At 36.7% G+C, this 18,737-nt stretch overlaps 1 protein-coding gene across 1 annotated transcript; it reads right to left on the bottom strand.

The window, feature by feature from the left end:
- Positions 1 to 6,368: 6,368 nt before the first annotated feature.
- LOC131943187 (glucose dehydrogenase [FAD, quinone]) lies at positions 6,369 to 18,063 on the bottom strand. The gene is made up of 11 exons (XM_059303196.1): positions 17,858 to 18,063; positions 16,068 to 16,276; positions 15,601 to 15,793; positions 15,195 to 15,326; positions 13,402 to 13,523; positions 12,092 to 12,259; positions 8,834 to 8,984; positions 8,276 to 8,421; positions 7,661 to 7,838; positions 7,212 to 7,437; positions 6,369 to 6,704 (listed from the first exon to the last, which is right to left on the bottom strand). The coding sequence occupies exons 1-11, from the start codon at positions 18,006 to 18,008 to the stop codon at positions 6,545 to 6,547; spliced, it is 1,836 nt and encodes a 611-aa protein (XP_059159179.1). The 5' UTR covers positions 18,009 to 18,063; the 3' UTR covers positions 6,369 to 6,544.
- Between the last annotated feature and the right edge of the window lie 674 nt (positions 18,064 to 18,737).

Genomic DNA, 18,737 nt, shown 5'->3' with positions numbered 1-18,737 from the left:
AGTCTCTACGTCAATGCTAGGGTTATTGGCTGGATTAAGTTAGATATGCCGCATGATGGGTAATTCATTTGTTTGCTGCAGATGTTATTGATATTGTTTAAATGTAGCTCAAGCGTATCAAGACGTCATGATGTATACACTTTGACGTGTGGTATCTGCGGAGTTTACTACTGCACATACACAAGTACGCTCGCACATATACACTAACCACACACACACATCTACTCACACTACCATACACATACACACAAAAACTCATCCAAACACTCACAAACACGCATCAGATTGTATTTAATAAAATTAAATCCCACTTTAAAATCTATAATTATTTGCGTATTTAAGCACCGTCATTGAAACAATGGAAGTGCGATGTGCAGTTTGAACAAGAATCTCTCCAAGAGGTATATTTCCCGAGAGATGTAGCCTACAATGGCTGTAGGATAGAAAATTCAAAATTGTTTTCACACTGTAACTATAAATATAACTTCTATATACTATAAATATTTTTTACACATGAAATACATGCATATTTTTAAAGTAAATTTATTCACATTCTTGTTCTTTGCAATAAAATAACATGAATACACCAACAATTTAATTATGCAATGTAAAAACACACCACAATATTTTATTAATTTCTCTGTTAAAATTAACTGATTAATTTCTTACTTTTGAGAACAAATAAGTCGAAACCTTGACTCAAGGAATAATTACCCCCCTGCCACCAAGCCTCTACCATACACACAACACCCCATTACTTCAACCCTTAATAATTCAAATAACGACCTTGGTACGTAATTGTATCGTTAGTCTGTTCCGAAAAGCCACTGTTCGATCAATTCAGCTGAGTTATGTCCCTGTTGATAACACACGTATTGTAAGTTGTGATTGTACCAAGTCGAGATCGATTGTCTTTTAAATTCAGTAACTTTATAGCTGAGGGGGTGGTGTGACTGGGGGGGGGGCTGCTGACCGCGCCCGGTCATACCTTAGAATTGCACCTACCAAAGTGCCCCCAAGAAATGTTTATAAAAATTGCGCCCACCATGCCTTTAGAAAATTACCTTAAAAATAATTTTTTAAACGTTCTTGTCTTAGATACATGGTGCAGATGGATGAAGTAGAGTTCATCTGTTCTAGTGACATCGGTATATGAATAGATAGTGAAGTTCCCTTCTTTTAAAAATGATAAAAACCTACCAGTTGCCGCGACAGAAACCTACCAGTTGACCTGATAAAAACCTACCAGTTACCCTGATAGAAACCTACCAGTTCCTCTGATAGAAAACTACCAGTTGCCTTGATAGAAAGCTACAAATTCCTTAACATAAACCATCTAGTTGCCCTGATAGAAACCTACTAGTTGCCCTGATAAAAACCTACAAGTCACACTGATAGAAACCTACCAGTTGCCCTGATAAAAACCTACAAGTCACCCTGATAGAAACCTACCAGTTGCCCCGATAGAAACCTACCAGTTGCCCTGATAGAAACCTACTAGTTGCCCTGATAAAAACCTACAAGTCACACTGATAGAAACTTACCAGTTCTTTTGATAGAAACCTACCAGTTGCCCTGATAGAAACTTACCAGTTGCCCTGATTGAAACCTACCAGCTGCCCTGATAGAAACCTACTAGTTGCCCTGATAAAAACGTACAAGTCACACTGATAGAAACCTACCAGTTGCCCCGATACAAACCTACCAGTTGCCCTGATAAAAACCTACCAGCTGCCCTGATAGAAACCTACCAGTTGGCTTGATAGAAACCTACCAGTTTACCTGATAGAAACCTACCAGTTGCCCCGATAGAAACCTACCAGTTGGCCCGATAGAAACCTACCAGTTGCCCCGATAGAAACCTACCAGTTGCCCTGATAGAAGCCTACTACCAGCTGCCCTGATAGAAACCTACCAGTTGGCCTGATAGAAACCTTCCAGTCTACCTGATAGAAACCTACCAGTTGCCCCGATAGAAACCCACCAGTTGACCTGAAAAAACCTACCAGTTACCATGATAGAAATCTACCAATTGATCTGATAGAAACCTACCAGTTGCCCTGATAAAAACCTACCAAACCTACCAGTCTCCCTGATAAAAACCCACCAAACCTACCAGTCTCCCTGATAGAAACCTACCAAACCTACCAGTTGCCCTGATAGAAACCTACCAGTTGCCCTGATAGAAACCTACCAGTTTACCTGATAGAAACCTACCAGTTTACCTGATAGAAACCTACCAGTTTACCTGATAGAAACCTACCAGTTGCCTTGATAGAAACCTACCAGTTTACCTGATAGAAACCTACCAGTTGCCTTGATAGAAACCTACCAGTTTACCTGATAGAAACCTACCAGTTGCCTTGATAGAAACCTACCAGTTTACCTGATAGAAACCTACCAGTTGCCCTGATAGAAACCTACCAGTTTACCTGATAGAAACCTACCAGTTTACCTGATAGAAACCTACCAGTTTACCTGATAGAAACCTACCAGTTGCCTTGATAGAAACCTACCAGTTTACCTGATAGAAACCTACCAGTTTACCTGATAGAAACCTACCAGTTTACCTGATAGAAACCTACCAGTTGCCTTGATAGAAACCTACCAGTTTACCTGATAGAAACCTACCAGTCTCCCTGATAGAAACCCACCAAACCTACCAGTCTCCCTGATAAAAACCCACCAAACCTACCAGTTGCCCTGATAGAAACCTACCAGTTTACCTGATAGAAACCTACCAGTCTCCCTGATAGAAACCCACCAAACCTACCAGTCTCCCTGATAGAAACCTACCAAACCTACCAGTTGCCCTGATAGAAACCTACCAGTTTACCTGATAGAAACCTACCAGTTGCCCTGTGAACCATTGCCCCCCACCCTTCGCAAGACGAAGACCTGGCCAGGTAAGTTTATGAAGTCTTGTCCGGTAAGACGAAAATCAAGTCACCTGGCTGTGTTCGGTGTTTATGTAATACAGGGGGGAGGTTATGATATAGATAGTCTAGACCAGGGGTTCCCAATCTTCTTTTACTCTTTAGCACATTCTAAAATATCTGCAGGGTGGCGGGCACCACCTATTTTAAATTGACAAACTCCTTTCATAACTTGTCATTTTCCCATAATTTATTTTCTTATTTACTTATAGTCATAATGTATTAATTAATAATAAACAAAAATGTTTAAAATAATAAAATTATTTGGCATTTTTTTTTCAAATTGTATACATAGGCCTACAGAGAAATGTATTTACAAAACGCCGGTTGATTTTTTACTTTCTCGTATATACGAAGTATAGAGAAAGTATTGTAATCGTGCAAAAAAAAAAATCGAGATTTTTATAAATCTCGACGTTTTACACCTCAATGATACGGAAAAACATAATTTTGCAATCTTGTCCGTATGTCTGTGTGTCTGTGTGTGTGTCTGTGTGTCTGTGTGTAAACACGCTTACTTGAGTACCGTTACAGCTAGGTTGATGAAATTTCATATATAAGTATTTTATCAAAATCGTAGATCCGTATCAACTTTTGAGCGATTTCCGATAACCGGAAGTGGTACTTTTTCTACTTTGAATTTTTCAAAAGCCTATAACTTGAGTACTATTTCAGATAGATAAATGAAATTTCACGTGTAAGTAAAAGATCTAATTCTCTACCTTCTATCAAATTTAAAAAGTACTAATAATATTGCGCACTATTATGCACTTTTTTATTTGGCGATTACTTGGTGTGCAATTCTTTTGTCTACGAGATTTTATTCTATTTTTAAAACTTTAAGTATTTAAAATGGATAAAAAATCATGTCTATAGCCCGAGTTCCCATACCCTGTTATTTTATATAAGAATATTCGAGAAAGTTTAGGGGAGATCACTGCCGGTTTATTTTTATATAGAAAACTTCTAATTCGTATTTCGTCTGACGAACATGTCTCTTATCTAACTGTCGCGACCCGAACAGGGCAGCAATCACAATGACAACAACGCGGTTCCAGGCGGGGAATGCTTTTTGCACATCACTCCATGTATACGCGGAAAACCCGAAGTGAGCCGATGATCGCCGAAGCAATCAGAGTTATGTACCTTGTGATTTGGCGCCTTCGGCGTTTATCGGATCAGTTCGTGGCGTTCGTTCTATTCGTTCACTTCGGGTTTTCTGCGTGTACAAGGTATGATGTGCAAATGGCACTAGCCGTTTCAGGCTAGCGTAAATAGTGCAGTCTGGCTCGCCGCTGGACAAGCTGGGACAAGTATCGAACATATTTTATACACCTAGGTAGTAAAAAAAAAATAAAACTGTAACAAATGAATAAAAATAAATCATATTTTAAAATAATGGTTATGAAAAAGATTCTGTCTCTGTCGAATAGTGAGAGGCGGGCACATACAAATCGTTCAGCGGGCGCCATGGCGCCCGCGGGCACAGGGTTGGGAATTCCTGGTCTAGACTATCGTTCAAGAACAAAATGTGTGTGGGTGGGGGTGAGCGAATAACCGCACCTGTTGACACCATCAGTTAGGCGAACATAGGCATGTGGTGGATTATGGAGGGGGGGGGGAATGGGTGGGGTGGTAATCGCGCCAGTCAACATAATCCATTGGATTACCACGGGCAGATAAAGATCTAAATGTACTTTGTTGACTGCCGTATAACAGAAGAGATCCCGGCTTTACGGCTAGGCTTACATTGCAATTATTTCACTTTTCTTATACCTCTTTTGGATTTGTAAATAGGTAATTATGAAAAGATTTGTGTCAAATAGTTAATGCATCCTTACAAAATTCACTGCCTCCTAACAATAAACACTGTATTCTAACAATCTGTGTATCCTAACAACTATCCCTACATCCTAAAAACAATCACTGCATCCTACCAACAATCACTCCATCATAAAAACAATCACTCCATCATAGCAACAATCACTCCATCCTAAAAAAAACAATCCTTACATTCTATCAGCAAGCAGATATAAATGTAGTTTGGGAATTAAGTGTCTGGGGAATAAATATCTGGGGTTTTGTTATCTGGAGATTAATTGACTTGTGGATGAAGAGAATGGCTATCGATTATGAGATAAAAAAATCGTTATCATATTTTAAATATTTTAAAGCACTATATTATTATATTGTTTGCAATTACGTTTTGACAGTTTAAAAATATAATAAAAATGCGTAACATCTCATTACGTAAACAAAAGTCGATTGTTATTACTTGTTCCACATTTACCCTAAATCAAGGTAAATAGTCTCATATCATTAAATACAGGTAAGAAGGTACAACATTGGGAGTTCACTTTCCCTGCTTGATTCAGAGGTGTCAATGGTAGAATGTTCTGAAACTGTACATGGCAAACCGCGTCTCAAAGCAAGAAATGGACTTAGCAGCTCATTACTTATCAAATATTGTTGTCAAGAAATACATTTAAAAAATGGATCCACTAAACAGTAAGCTCCACAGTTGGATTTGGCGAAACACTGTGGTAGAAATCTATACGGGTTCACATCTCCAATACAGATTTAGTATAGATGTAATTTTTATCTTTATTATTTTTATGTTTTTTTATGTATCTAAATTTATTAATTAGCAAACTACTTGGTACTTATTTTTTTGTGTGTGCAATATTGGCTTCAATCTACAGGAACAATATCATTATAAATAAACCGGGAGTGATCTCCCCTAAACTTTCTCGAATATTCAATATAAAATAACAGGGGATGGGAACTCGGGCTATAGACATGATTTTTAATCCATTTTAAATACTTAAAGTTTTAAAAATAGAATAAAATCTCGTAGACAAATTAATTGCACACCAAGTGAACGCGAAATAAAAAAGCGCATAATAGTGCGAAATATTATTATTACTTTTAAAATTTACATTGGTTTTTTGAGAAATCGGAAGTAGCGTAAAGTACTACTTCCAGTCAACGGAAATGACTCAAAATTTAATAGAAGGTAGAGAATTAGATCTTTTACTTACGTATGAAATTTCATTTATCTATCTGAAATAGTACTCAAGTTATAGGCTTTTGAAAAATTCAAAGTAGGAAAAGTACCACTTCCGGTTGTCGGAAATCGCTCAAAAGTTGATACGGATCTACGATTTTGATAAAATACTTATATATGAAATTTCATCAACCTAGCTGTAACGGTACTCAAGTTATCGTGTTTACACACGGACACACACACACACAGACACACACACACAGACACACAGACATACGGACAAGATTGCAAAATTATGTTTTTCCGTATCAGTGAGATGCAAAACGTCGAGATTTGCAAAAATCTCGATTTTTTTTTTGCACGATTACAAGACTTTCTCTATACTTCGTATATACGAGAAAGTAAAAAACGTAAAAAAAAACACATATAGTTACATCAATTTTAATGAGCTTAGTGTTACAAAAGCGCTTGTAAAATAAACAAAATAATTTCGTGTTTAGGTAGTGACCTTAATGTTACATCTACTACGAAGATTAATAAAAATTATAGCAAAGCTAATCTATGTTGTGTTTATTGTTATACGAGAGATAACTGTGTTATATTAACATCTTTCAAGGTTTCTGGAAGGCATGAGTTGTTTCCCTTTAATCATATCCGCTGCCTTCTCAGCTATCATAACAATAGAAGCGCTTATATCCCCTGACACAATCCATGGCATCACAGAGGCGTCTACCACACGGAGGCCTGATATACCACGAACCCTGGGAAAGGATTAAACATTGGTTAAAATAAGCGATACATTGTTTTTTAAATTACATTTTATAATCTGCTTGACAGTTCAATATTTAAAAATAAATATTTTCAATTATTTACGTTAATCCTATAATTGTTAGTAGCCATAGATTAAATAAATAAAGCTCGAATAATCTCCCCTAAAGTTCTGAAACATTAATTATTTTTCAAAAAATACGATATAATCGCGTAGAAAAAAAAGAATTGCGCACCAAATGAACGCAAATTGTGTGTGTGAAATAAAGTGCAAATTAATGCTTTATAAAGGAAAGTTTAATTAATTTTAAAAAGTTTAATTAAACAACCAATTTAGTCACAATTTATGGCACAATGCATCGTCATCTTTAATATAATGAATCCGATTATATGCACTAAACCTTAAAATATTTAAAAACCACTAGTAAGAACAATGTGATCTAATAATATATAAAAAAAATATTGAACAGAAACTGGTGACAAGATGCCAAGATATTTACCTGAGTTTTTCGTCCAGGACAGCTGTTCTGTCTCTCCTTGGTCCCATCTTGCATGTCCCCACAGGGTGGTACTCAGTGCTGGCCCTCAGCTTGACCAGACACTCCCAGTACCCGAGGGATCCGAACCTGTGTTGTGCACATTGCGAGGCTGGCGTGTCCTCAGTCAACTCAGCTCCGATAGCTTTCATTGTTGGGGTGTTGACCAGTTTGTGACATTCGCGGATTCCTTGATGAGAACACGTGAAGAAATCTTTCTTTACTGTCAAACGAAATCTACTTTAACTGCTTACATGACTTGAAATTAACAAACATTTTTCTTATGTGGGTTGAATTAAACAAAAATAAATCCGTAGAACAACCATGCGGCTTCAACTATAACGACGTACAACTTCTGTACCTATACTCTGGCGTAAAAAGGGTTAGAAACTGATCATTTCTTTAGTAAATACCTTTGATCAAAGTCTCCACGTCCGCCTGTTTATCCAAATAATTGGCTTCTATTTTCGGGTAAATGAAAGGGTTTGCTGATCGTAAGGTGATTTTTCCTCGACTGGCCGGACGTAACAACACAGGAAAACACGAGAACCCATACTTGGCAGTCGCTCTTTTCGACATGTCAGCTATCACCTAAAGTATGATGGAAGTTACAAAATAGATATCTTACAGGAACAAACTTGGTCAAAGGTTTATAAAAAGTTTTTTTTCAAATGTAAGAATAAACGTGATACAATGTATAATCCTGTTAGGCTTTGAAAATAAACTATCAAACAGTCAGCTACAGTTACAGCGTAGGTCGATTAGGTCTATTTAAAAGTTATTAAATATCAGCTAATGATAGCTACTGTAAATGGGTAACTATTATTATGTAATTCTTTAGGCTTGTGCAATATTCCATTCTATATTTTGCTGTATAGCTCATGAAATGTATAAATACTATTGAAAAAATAAACGACCTATGGAATAATGATATACTAATTAGCAGAAGATTGCGCGATTTTGTCCCCAACACACAAAACATATCAATGTGTGTATGTGCCAAGTCGAAAGGGTTTGCTAGTCCTTACGTGTGAGTTGTAACCAAAGACACTCCCCGCGGGTCCAGGTAAAACACTGAGAAACAACAACTGCAGGTCTGGCCAGTTTTTGTTTGACGCCCCTCCAGATAAACGTTTAAACGCCATGGACTCGGCTAAGGTCGATGCTAGGGGACCTGCGAACATTATTTATGAGAAAATAATAAGTTGAAGTAAAGTAAAACTTAAGAGAACTATTATATTTCTGTATTTGTGTACATGTGAGTGTAGGTTTACAAAACTATCTCTTCCAGATTATAATAAAAAAACCTTTTATTGTTTTAAATACATTATGTATCTAAGTTAAAAGCATTTGGTATATTTCAATTGAAACACCTTATTGTTCTTGCATTTGTTAAACATGTTGTTCTGTCATAAGAAAGTGTAATCCACTTTATAAGTTTAAACAAATTCCCAGATTGTTTTTTCTTAAAAAAGTTGTTCTGTGATAAAAAAATGTAATCCAATTTATAAGTTTAAATAAATTCCATGAAAATTCTAACATAGTCCAATACAATTTTCTTGTTGCAAAATGAACATGAAAGCTACCTGTGCCGTTGGTAAAGTATTGTTGAATGTTCATTGGGGAGCCTAGACTCGATGGATTAACACTTAACGATTCATTTATTTTAACACCCACGTCAAAGGTCATGTGATCTTGCAGATTTTCTCCAACAGGTAGGTCAGCTAGTACAGGTATCTAAGGTAAATAGTTTTATTCTTTTAGTTTTAGAAGTTAACTTTGTACAAGGATATAAGTAACTTCAACAAGATAATTTTCTAAATTTTCTTTAACTAAAGAAAGTTTTAATTTTCTTATTGTAAATTAAGGGAACAAGATACCCATGTTTTCGATAAAATGTTAATTTTTCTACCCAAAATTTTTATTTCTTAATTCGGTACTAATACCTTTTATCTATCTAACCCGAACATTTCGGACTTCTACAGCTTACGGTTATTAGTTTATTGCGATGTGAAACATGGTACCCCCCGGCAAGTTTTCACACTACTACGCGGACAGTGGCTATCTTCGAGCGGGTATCACATGTATTTATGGCCCGCGAGGCACCATAAACTTTACAGCAATCTAAGGGCCAAGCACTCGTGTACCCGCTGGTGTAGTGACCTTTTCTTTTGTTCTAAAAATAAGTGAGATAGAAGTTGTTTTCTACAAAGTAAAATTTTCTATTAAACTCCATATAAGGGCATGCGCGTAAAATTTATGAATGGGAAGAGGTTCATTGATACGCTTGACCAATCATATTATAGTACAGTAAATCAAAATAATTAACGATAGGCTGCAACTAACCACGTGTGCTAGGCAGCCATCTTGTTTCTAGATAAACAAAACAATCGCCTGTCTCGTTTGTTTACCTCATTTGCGTATACTCTTCTATTTGTTGTTTTAAAGTTATACAACAACATTAAGTTTAATAAATGAAACTTTGCCTAGAAATGTACTGTTGATTATCACTGGAACAATATTAAACACTGTTGCGTACGCTTTAAAATTATACTAAGCTGAAACAATGCGTCATGGACATGACTATCAGTTTGAAGAATGTACTGCCCATCCCCTTTACCCCCTTCATTCCCTTCTCGCCATTCAGCCAACGGCCGGTTTATAATCTTGTTACGGCATGCTGTGATAGGCTCGAACGCGTTCATCAGGCTTTACACCGGACTGTATACGACACATGTGTTAATGTGTATGCCCATCTCTCCGTATAGGGTGTGCTAGCAACGAATGTAAATACTAGATAGTAGTAGATAGGATAGTTGGGAAGCATTTACTTAGGCCCTGTACTTGACCCTATCTACACAGATGTGTTATTCGCGGTTGAATGAACATTGGTAATCTATGGCTCATCGGTTCCTCATGCACTATCCAGCGGTGGGATGGGGTGGAGGGGCGGTAAACGGAAAAAAAGTCACAGGAAAAAAAAAGCACAGAAAAAATTCACAGTTTTTGCTAGGAAAAAAAGTCACGGAAAAAAAGTCACAATGGAAATTTTTTTTCGGAAAAAAAGTCACAGAAATAAAGTCACAGAAAAAAAGTCACACAATTCTCTTTAGAAATATTTTGATTTATTTGTTAAGAATTGTAAAATTTTGTATGTTTATTGTTGTAGGTTGTATTTTTTGATAGCATAAATTATTTATAGACGTTAAAAGCATTATGGTTTATAAAAAGTTGTGAGTAAAAATACTCTAAGATAATTTACACATCAATCTCAACTTTTGTTACGTATTTAGTTAAATACGCGGTAGAAAAGTTAACTATAAAAGAAATTTAGGCACATCATTGTGTTTTGCATATGTTTTGCCGTAGGCTGTTCTCTGGTCGGCCTTCCCTCAGTAGGCATTGTCCGAACATATTTTGTGTTGTTGACGTTTTGTGTCAATGACAGCCTTTGATAAATGTGGGCAGTAAAGGTGGTTGAACTAAGCATAACTATTGTTGCGATGAGTTGAGGGCAGTAATTCAGATGACCTTACCATTTCACGGTAATTTAATTTAAAAAAAAACCCACGAAAACCGTGGACATTCTATTCAATGCTATAAATATTATGTTTAACATAATTACAATCTACATAATTCATACTAAATATTTTTAGATGAATTATAAAAATTACTATGCGTATACAACCTACACACATTACATTACATTTAATTAATCCTAAGTTAATTTGCACTCTCTGAATATTTAATACATAAAAGTATTAACAAATCCCATGCAAATATATATTTGTGACTTTTTTTCCTGTGACTTTTTTTCCTGTGACTTTTTTTCCTGTGACTTTTTTTCTGTGTTTTTTTTCCCTGTGTTTTTTTTTCCTGTGACTTTTTTTCCCCTACAATCGGAGGGGCGTGTCTAGCCTCAAGCGTTGTACCCAGTGTTGTGTTGTAGGCTATTATCATAAGGCAATAAACTTGTGTAAGCTACAATTTGAGTAGAGAAAGACATTGTTTTGAAGTGAGAAGACCGGCTAACAAACAAAACTTTATCTGGTTTGATGATAGCTGTTCTGAGAATACCGCTCGATTGATAGGATGTGTAATACTTAATAGTCATACATTCATTACCTGTTGTATATATATTTTCTGCTTACATAGAAAAAATCTATCTAAAGCTTACAACATAAATCAAAGCGTATTTTATTAGACAAATGGTTCTTCCACATATAACAAGACGTTTTTTTCTGTTTTCTATAAGAGAAAACGCACCGCGCTTTTTCCCGCTCTTCTTTTCACGTTTTCTCAACTTTGCATTTTTACTCAAAATTCGACATTCAAATCGCTAAGGCTTTGGAACCCTTTGTCATACAAGAATAAAACATTCCACGTGCGTTCAGCATTATACCATCTACAAAACTACGTTTGTACATTAAGTTTACTACAATACTTAAGGAAATATTGATATTTTTGTAACACCACCCCCTAATTTTTGAACATAAATTTACGTAACAATTTGTATAAAAAATTGAGTACAAGCTATCGCAATGAGTAAACGTAGAAATGTATAGTTTGGTTTGAGAAATCTAAATCTTTCATCCGCTTTTTAAAATCTCTTATGGGAACAAAGCCTTAGCGATTTGAAAAGGTGTTAGTTTTCACACCTTTTCTCTGTTTCCATGGCAACCAGTACTGCTATTGACGGCTATATATTATTTTTGTCTATAGTTTAACAACTATAATTATATGAACTTATTAAACAACCAGAAATGTGTTAAATAAATTTTTTTTTATCCGTGGTGCCTATCCTTAAATTCTGCTACTAAAACTAATGTTAGAGAAATATGAACCTTGAAACTTTCCAGATGTTTCCTAGGGCCGACCCCAGACAACATGAGAATCTGCGGAGAGCCGATGACCCCAGCAGACAGGATGACCTCACGTCTGGCTCTGATGGTGTACTCGTAACCTCCTTTGACGAACACCACACCCTGCGCCCTCTGCTGTTTAATCGTTATCTAGACACAAGGACGGCACGGAGATAAATTATTAATTTAATTAATACAATTAGCTTGATTAAAGTTAGAAATATAATTGCAGAGGCTAAATAAGATAAAACAAATACGCCGATTTTACAGTGCAGCTGAAAAAGTCAGACGTCATAATGGAAGAGGACTCTTTTATCTTTTCTCATACTATATGACATAATGGGAGAGAACTTAGTTGTCATTTATATTTAGTTGAAGCAGCAAACGATTATCATAACCCGGTCACGTGGTCTAACTCTATTCACATTGGACACATGTAGACAATATTGGACAGATAAATGCAACTCAGCGCCAGATACTACTAAATTATTTCAAAAAATTTAATAAACTTTACGAATGTGCTGTGCATTTTAAAAATATTTCTGCTAGTCTAAGCATAGGGTTAATGACTGTAAAAAAATAAACCGGGAGTGATCTCCCCTAAACGTTCTCGAATATTCTTATATAACTGAAATATAGACATGAATTTTAATTACAAACTTTTAAAAATAGAATAGAATCTCATAGAAAAAAGAAATGCGCACCAAGCGAACGACAAAACAAAATGTGCATAATAGTGCGCAATATTATTAGTACTTTATAAATTTACATGCGTTTTTGAGAAATCGAAAATAGCGTAAATTAGTACTACCGGTCAACGAAAATTACTCAAAATTTGACAGAAGGCAGAGAATTAGATCTTTTACTTACTTGTGAAATTTCATTTATCTATCTGAAATAGTACTCAAGTTATAGGCTTTTGAAAAATTCAAAGTAGAAAAAGTACCACTTCCGGTTGTCGGAAATCGCTCAAAAGTTGATCATGATCTACGATTTTGATAAAATACTTATATAGGAAATTTCATCGACCTAGCTGTTACGGTTCTCAAGTCATCGTGTTTACACACAGACAGACAGACAGACACACAGGCATACGGACAAGATTGCAAAATTATGTTTTTCCGTATCAGTGAGGTGTAAAACGATTACAAGACTTTCTCTATACGAGAAAGTAATAACGGATACAATTTACACTTCACATTCCATACCGTACGCATTTTGTTGTATGCTTGCTCTATTTTTAGAGTGCTAATTTCATTTTAAAAGAGGAAGTTGTAGAAATCTTTGCTTACTTTCGTGACGGCGGCATTCAGCGTTACATGGAGGTTCGACCTGTCGATAACTGGATGGAGATACGCTCTACTTGTTGACCATCTCTGACTGTTTTTACTGTTGACCTGGCTGTATGATACGCCTGTGTAGGTGAACAGAACAGCAGTAAGAAAATTTCAAAGATTGTTTTGAAAGTAAAAAGTTATGAATCTGAACGGCTAAGTAATTGTCAGTTAAATAACAAGCCTGAACACACAGTAATAAGTCCATATTCGGTTTTACATCGCTCATTAAAATCTTAACAAGTCGTTAGCGATCTTTACCCTTTAAGAATAACTAAAGTAGAAAGATCTATCTAACTATATATATATATAATTCTCTTTTTGGAGACGCTAGAAAACAAGCTGTAAGCGCGCTCCCTACCACCCCACCCCTACATGGTCTGGTGAGCTGTGGTTCACGCTAAATGTTTACAATCGTAGAGCCGGGATTAGTGACGGCTATTAGGGGCAGATAATTTAGTTTGAAACGATTTGAAACTTAGGGGAGGTAACTAAGAGGAGGTTGCTTTCAAGGGGAGGGGGGTGGGGTGTAGGGTAGGGGTTGGGGGAAAGGAGGGTGGGGTAGTATCGTCCTTAACGACCTACTGATAGTGTTTTAAAGCAAATATTTTCAGTGGCAACATTGGTACTGTCAAATTCACAAATTATGAATTACTGAAAATTAGTAAATAAAACAACTAAATAGTGGCGTATGATAAGCCGCGGGTCGGCTCGTATATATATATTTCTCTTCATGGGGACCGTGCGAGACACCACCAAGACGTAAGCTCAACAGACCATATCGTTATCACCCCAACCCCCACGAGACTGGTGAGCTGTTTACTATCGGGTCAAATTAATGACGGCTAATAGGGGCAGATAATTTAGTTTTTAAATGATTAGAAACTAAGGGGAGATAAAAACACGTTCTGCTTGATCTTTTCATTGTCGTCTGTAAACTGTCGTCCCGGATGGCTGCTTTCAGGGGGAGGGGGGAGACGATTGGAAAGTGAGGTTGTGGATAATCGCCCTTCACTAGCTACTGGTAGTGTTTAAAGCAAAATATTTTCAGTCGCAGCATTGGTGGTGTCAAATGAACAAAATATGACAAATAGGAAAAAAAAAACTAAATAGCGGAGTATGCTACGTCGCGCGTCAGCTCGTATAAAATATTACTCTAATACTTAAAATAAGCATTACAGAATAAAATATTTAAATTTGTTTTACTACAAGGAGTATTATAAACTTTCAGCGTAATTTTACCACACTAATGAGAGGAATCAAAAATATTGTACGCACACAACTGTTAAAAAGATAGAATCTGAACCCAACTCGGCATTGATTCGTTATAACTAACAATATTACTTATGCGTTATTAGATTGAACCACAGTCCGGTTTGTCCACGAAGTTGGACTTGTTATCTGAATCCTCCACCATATTCAAAAATTAAGAACGAAGAAGAAGAAGAAGAAGATTGACTCCTGGGATTCTGGGGTGAGGTCTCAAAACGAATGACGACTAACAAGTATCAAATGATAACCAACTCGCGAGAGAATAGCCGCATTCCAAACGCGCTTATAAAGATTGCTCTTACTCCAGCAAGAATATAGGTCACAATTAAAGGATGCAAGTGTGATACTGGTTTGTGTAAATGGCAATCTATTTATTATAGAATCAACGTAATGTTGTTCCTACCTATCATACTTTTACCAAACTGGTTTGTGTAAATGGCAATCTATTTATTATAGAATCAACGTAATGTTGTTCCTACCTATCATACTTTCACCATTGTAGTCCTGGTTATAAGGGTAGCCAACAGTGCTGGCAGCGTCGATAATCTCCTCCACGATAGGCTGGGTGTCAAATCTGGAGACAGGTATAGGGCCGTTTTGGTTGTGGTAGCCTAACATTAAAACACAACATGTAGATAGGTATCATTCAGTGGAAAATTTAAAGTGACTTTAATAAACAATAATTAAGTTAAGATAAGTTAAAGATAATGTTTTCATACATGACTTTGTGATATTGCAGAGATGCATTAATTTAAAAAAAAATTACTTACACAAAGTTCATCACAACAAGCATAGAGTGTTAAAAAATAGCGTTTATTTTTTAAGTAACATCTTTAAGCCATTTAAAACTGCTGAATGAAATGGATGGCTTGATATTTTGTTCACCTGAATTTCTAAGTTCAGGAATCAACATGTCCTCAGATTTCTTGAAGTAAGGCAAGACGTGTCTGTAGTCCCAGTCACTGGTTCCCAGGTAATCAGCCCACCTGTTGTAGTCGTGTCTGGAGCCTCGGACCCACTGCATTATGCTGATACTGTCACTACCACCCAAAACTTTTCCTCTTGGCCAATACGACCTCTGTTATAAAAAAAAAATTGCAAAATAATTATATGTTATACTTTATCGTTGAAAAAAAGTTAAATAAATACACACACACACAACCACACCCATTATATACATTATAGATATTATTTATATATTACACATATATAATTTTAAAAAATCTAATACTACTGTCTTTAAATTTCTCTGGGTGTGTATGTTATACATCTACAACTTCTAAAATATGTACTACTGTTGTTAAACTTATATATTTAAAATAATTGGACATCATTTAATGCGGTTAACACACATTGTTTTCAAATCCTTCCATGACGCCAGGTTGAGGCTCTGTGTAATAAACCCAGTCTATGTCACTTCGTAAGCTGAGAAGTGCTAGGCCCGGGGTTAGGATATTTTGGTTCCCCGCGTCAGTACCGCCTGCTTCCAGTAACAACACAGTGACGTTATCATCTTCAGACAACCGGCCGGCCAACACGCAGCCTGCAGTCCCTCCTCCAACTTGGAATTAATAAAATAAAAGAGTATTTAAGTGCAATCAATGAAAATGTGTTTTCAATCACAAATTTTATGTTCTGCACAAAACCACCAATGGGTTAAAACGTTTTTGCATTAATTTAAATTTTGGAAATATTAAATTTGTAATGTGTTCTGAGATGTAATATTTTTAATCGGTGTTATACTTCTATGCAGACATTACACAAGATATGGAGATCTCTGTCGGCCTTTAACATGTTGAGGCATGTCTGATTAATTGGAAGCGGAGGGAGAGGGTGCACTAACGGAAACGGGAAATTTCCATGTCTCTAGAAAAAAAAATCTGATGCTAACTTTGTTTCCTTTTCAAATAATACCATACAAGTTTGAAATCAACAACACTTGAATTATAGCATTTTTCCTACTAAAAAAAAAACAACTTAGGCAAGGAATTCTTTTTAAACATCCATTCTCATTATACACATCTAGACCTAGTTCTGTTTTCAGTGTGTTTTATAACATTAGAAGATTCAGTGGTAAGTTGTTTGCTTGATTTGTAGCACGGTCAACAGCCCACCCCGATGACGAATAGCGGCAATTGAAGACAATCATGCAAAACACAATTTCGCTTGCTTCTTTTTGTTATTTGTTTAATATCGTTTGATCAAGATCCATAGCAGCATTTATCAAGGACATCGTAAGAAGTGTGTTTGGGTGTACGAGGAAGAAAAACAGATAAAAGTTAGACCTACCAAGTTATGATTGGCAGTAGGAAGCGGACCTAGGACTTCTGGGACTAGGCTGTTTCAGTAAGATTCTTAAATAACCCTAACACGATTCTTAAATACTATTTTATTTCCAAATAGTTGAGTGAACACCAGAGTTTCATCCAGGCATCTCTTCGGGGTGGCTCCGCCCCCCCCCCCACCGAAGAAAGTCTATCGCCCCCCAACGAAATTGAATTTATATAGAAAATATATACTTTTTACAGTGTACAGCCCCCCAACCCCGAAAATTTCAGTCCGCCTCCCACGAAAATTTCAAATGCCCCCCCCCCCGGAAAAAAAAACGTCTGGAAGAAACACTGGTGAACTCATGGCCGAGTGGAGATAGATACTATGTCCGTTGCATGTTCGGAGCCTATTTTTGTCGCTGTAATTTTTGTTTCTTTACCACTTGCTGGTCAAGTAAAGATTTCTCTTTCCCCTAACAACCCATTGGGCAGATGAAGTAGAGTATCTTGAAGTCGGCACAGTAAGGGATAATTGGCTAAGCAATATGCCCATCTCATTTACCCTCACTAACGTGAGTTGAGTACCCATTAGAGTTGGGTGGAATCAGTGACGTTATACTAACTTGAACTCGGATTCGAACTCGAGACTTGCGAGGTAGCAGGCTAACACTCTACCACTAGGCCTCTTGTTGGTGCCCGGTGGGATAATTCAACGCACGCCACTGTTAATAATATACTTGGTGTACAATCATATCTCTGTTTTCTATTCATATGTTGTGTTTTATAAACGATGTGATTATGTTATAAAGTCATATAACATTATAGAATATGGTACATATCTAAAAGTTATATAGAAAACGTGCAGTACATACCAATGATATAATCATAGGCTGGTTCTGGAGTCTCCACGAAAGCTGCATCAACCAAACTCCCAGTGGACACTAGACAGCTGAATGAGATGGCCAGTAAAACCACTTTGACAGTAGCCGCCATGTTGTCTGACTGACGGTGCAACCTGGTCATGATTTCTCTGACGTAACGTTGATATAAATAGTCCGGCTACTTTAGAAACGTTGCATGACGGGAATGTCTTTTTTGTTGCAGACGCCATTGATATTGTAATGACGTCTCGCTAGCGGATTGCGACGGGCCAGCAAATTTTTTTTTTACATATGGCTCAGACTGTGTTGATATTAATGTCATGATGTGTGTAATATGCCGCAAGGCAGGTAAGGTAGCATGTATGAAAGCGTTGAAGCGGATCAAGACGGCAAGAAATAACCCTCTGTAAAGTTTCTCTCTTCCGATATTGACATTAATACTTTGGTGCGTTGGGTATGCTGCAAAATAAATAAGGTTACATAGTCGTTCAAGTGCAGCAATTCGGTCAGGATTGAATGCATGACTTGTTATGACTGTTAATTTTTTTTCTGCACGCACAGACGCACAGTCACATAGGCAAATAGGGCAAGCAAACTAGGCAGACGGTCCTTAAGGGTATTGAACTGTGAAGGATAGTTGGTGCCTAACTACACCAGATAAATGACATTGAATGGGACGTGGTTGTACAAGGTTGGAGTTGTTCATTTGGGTTGGGTTGTTAGGGTGTGCTGGCGTATGACGGTTATGGTTTACTAGCCTAGTGTGGTTAGGGTATAATGGTGTAGGGTGTACTTCGTTTACTAGTGTATCGTTTATTGTGTTTACTGGTGTAGGATTTATTGCGTTTGCTGGTGTAGGGTTTATTTCGTT

This window comes from Physella acuta, unplaced genomic scaffold, assembly GCF_028476545.2.
Source record: "Physella acuta isolate Inbredline_101_S28 unplaced genomic scaffold, ASM2847654v3 ptg000446l, whole genome shotgun sequence".
NCBI classification, from domain to species: domain Eukaryota; kingdom Metazoa; phylum Mollusca; class Gastropoda; family Physidae; genus Physella; species Physella acuta.
The sequence above is the reverse complement of the archived record's forward strand: the minus strand, read 5'-3'. Positions and strand labels throughout refer to the sequence as shown.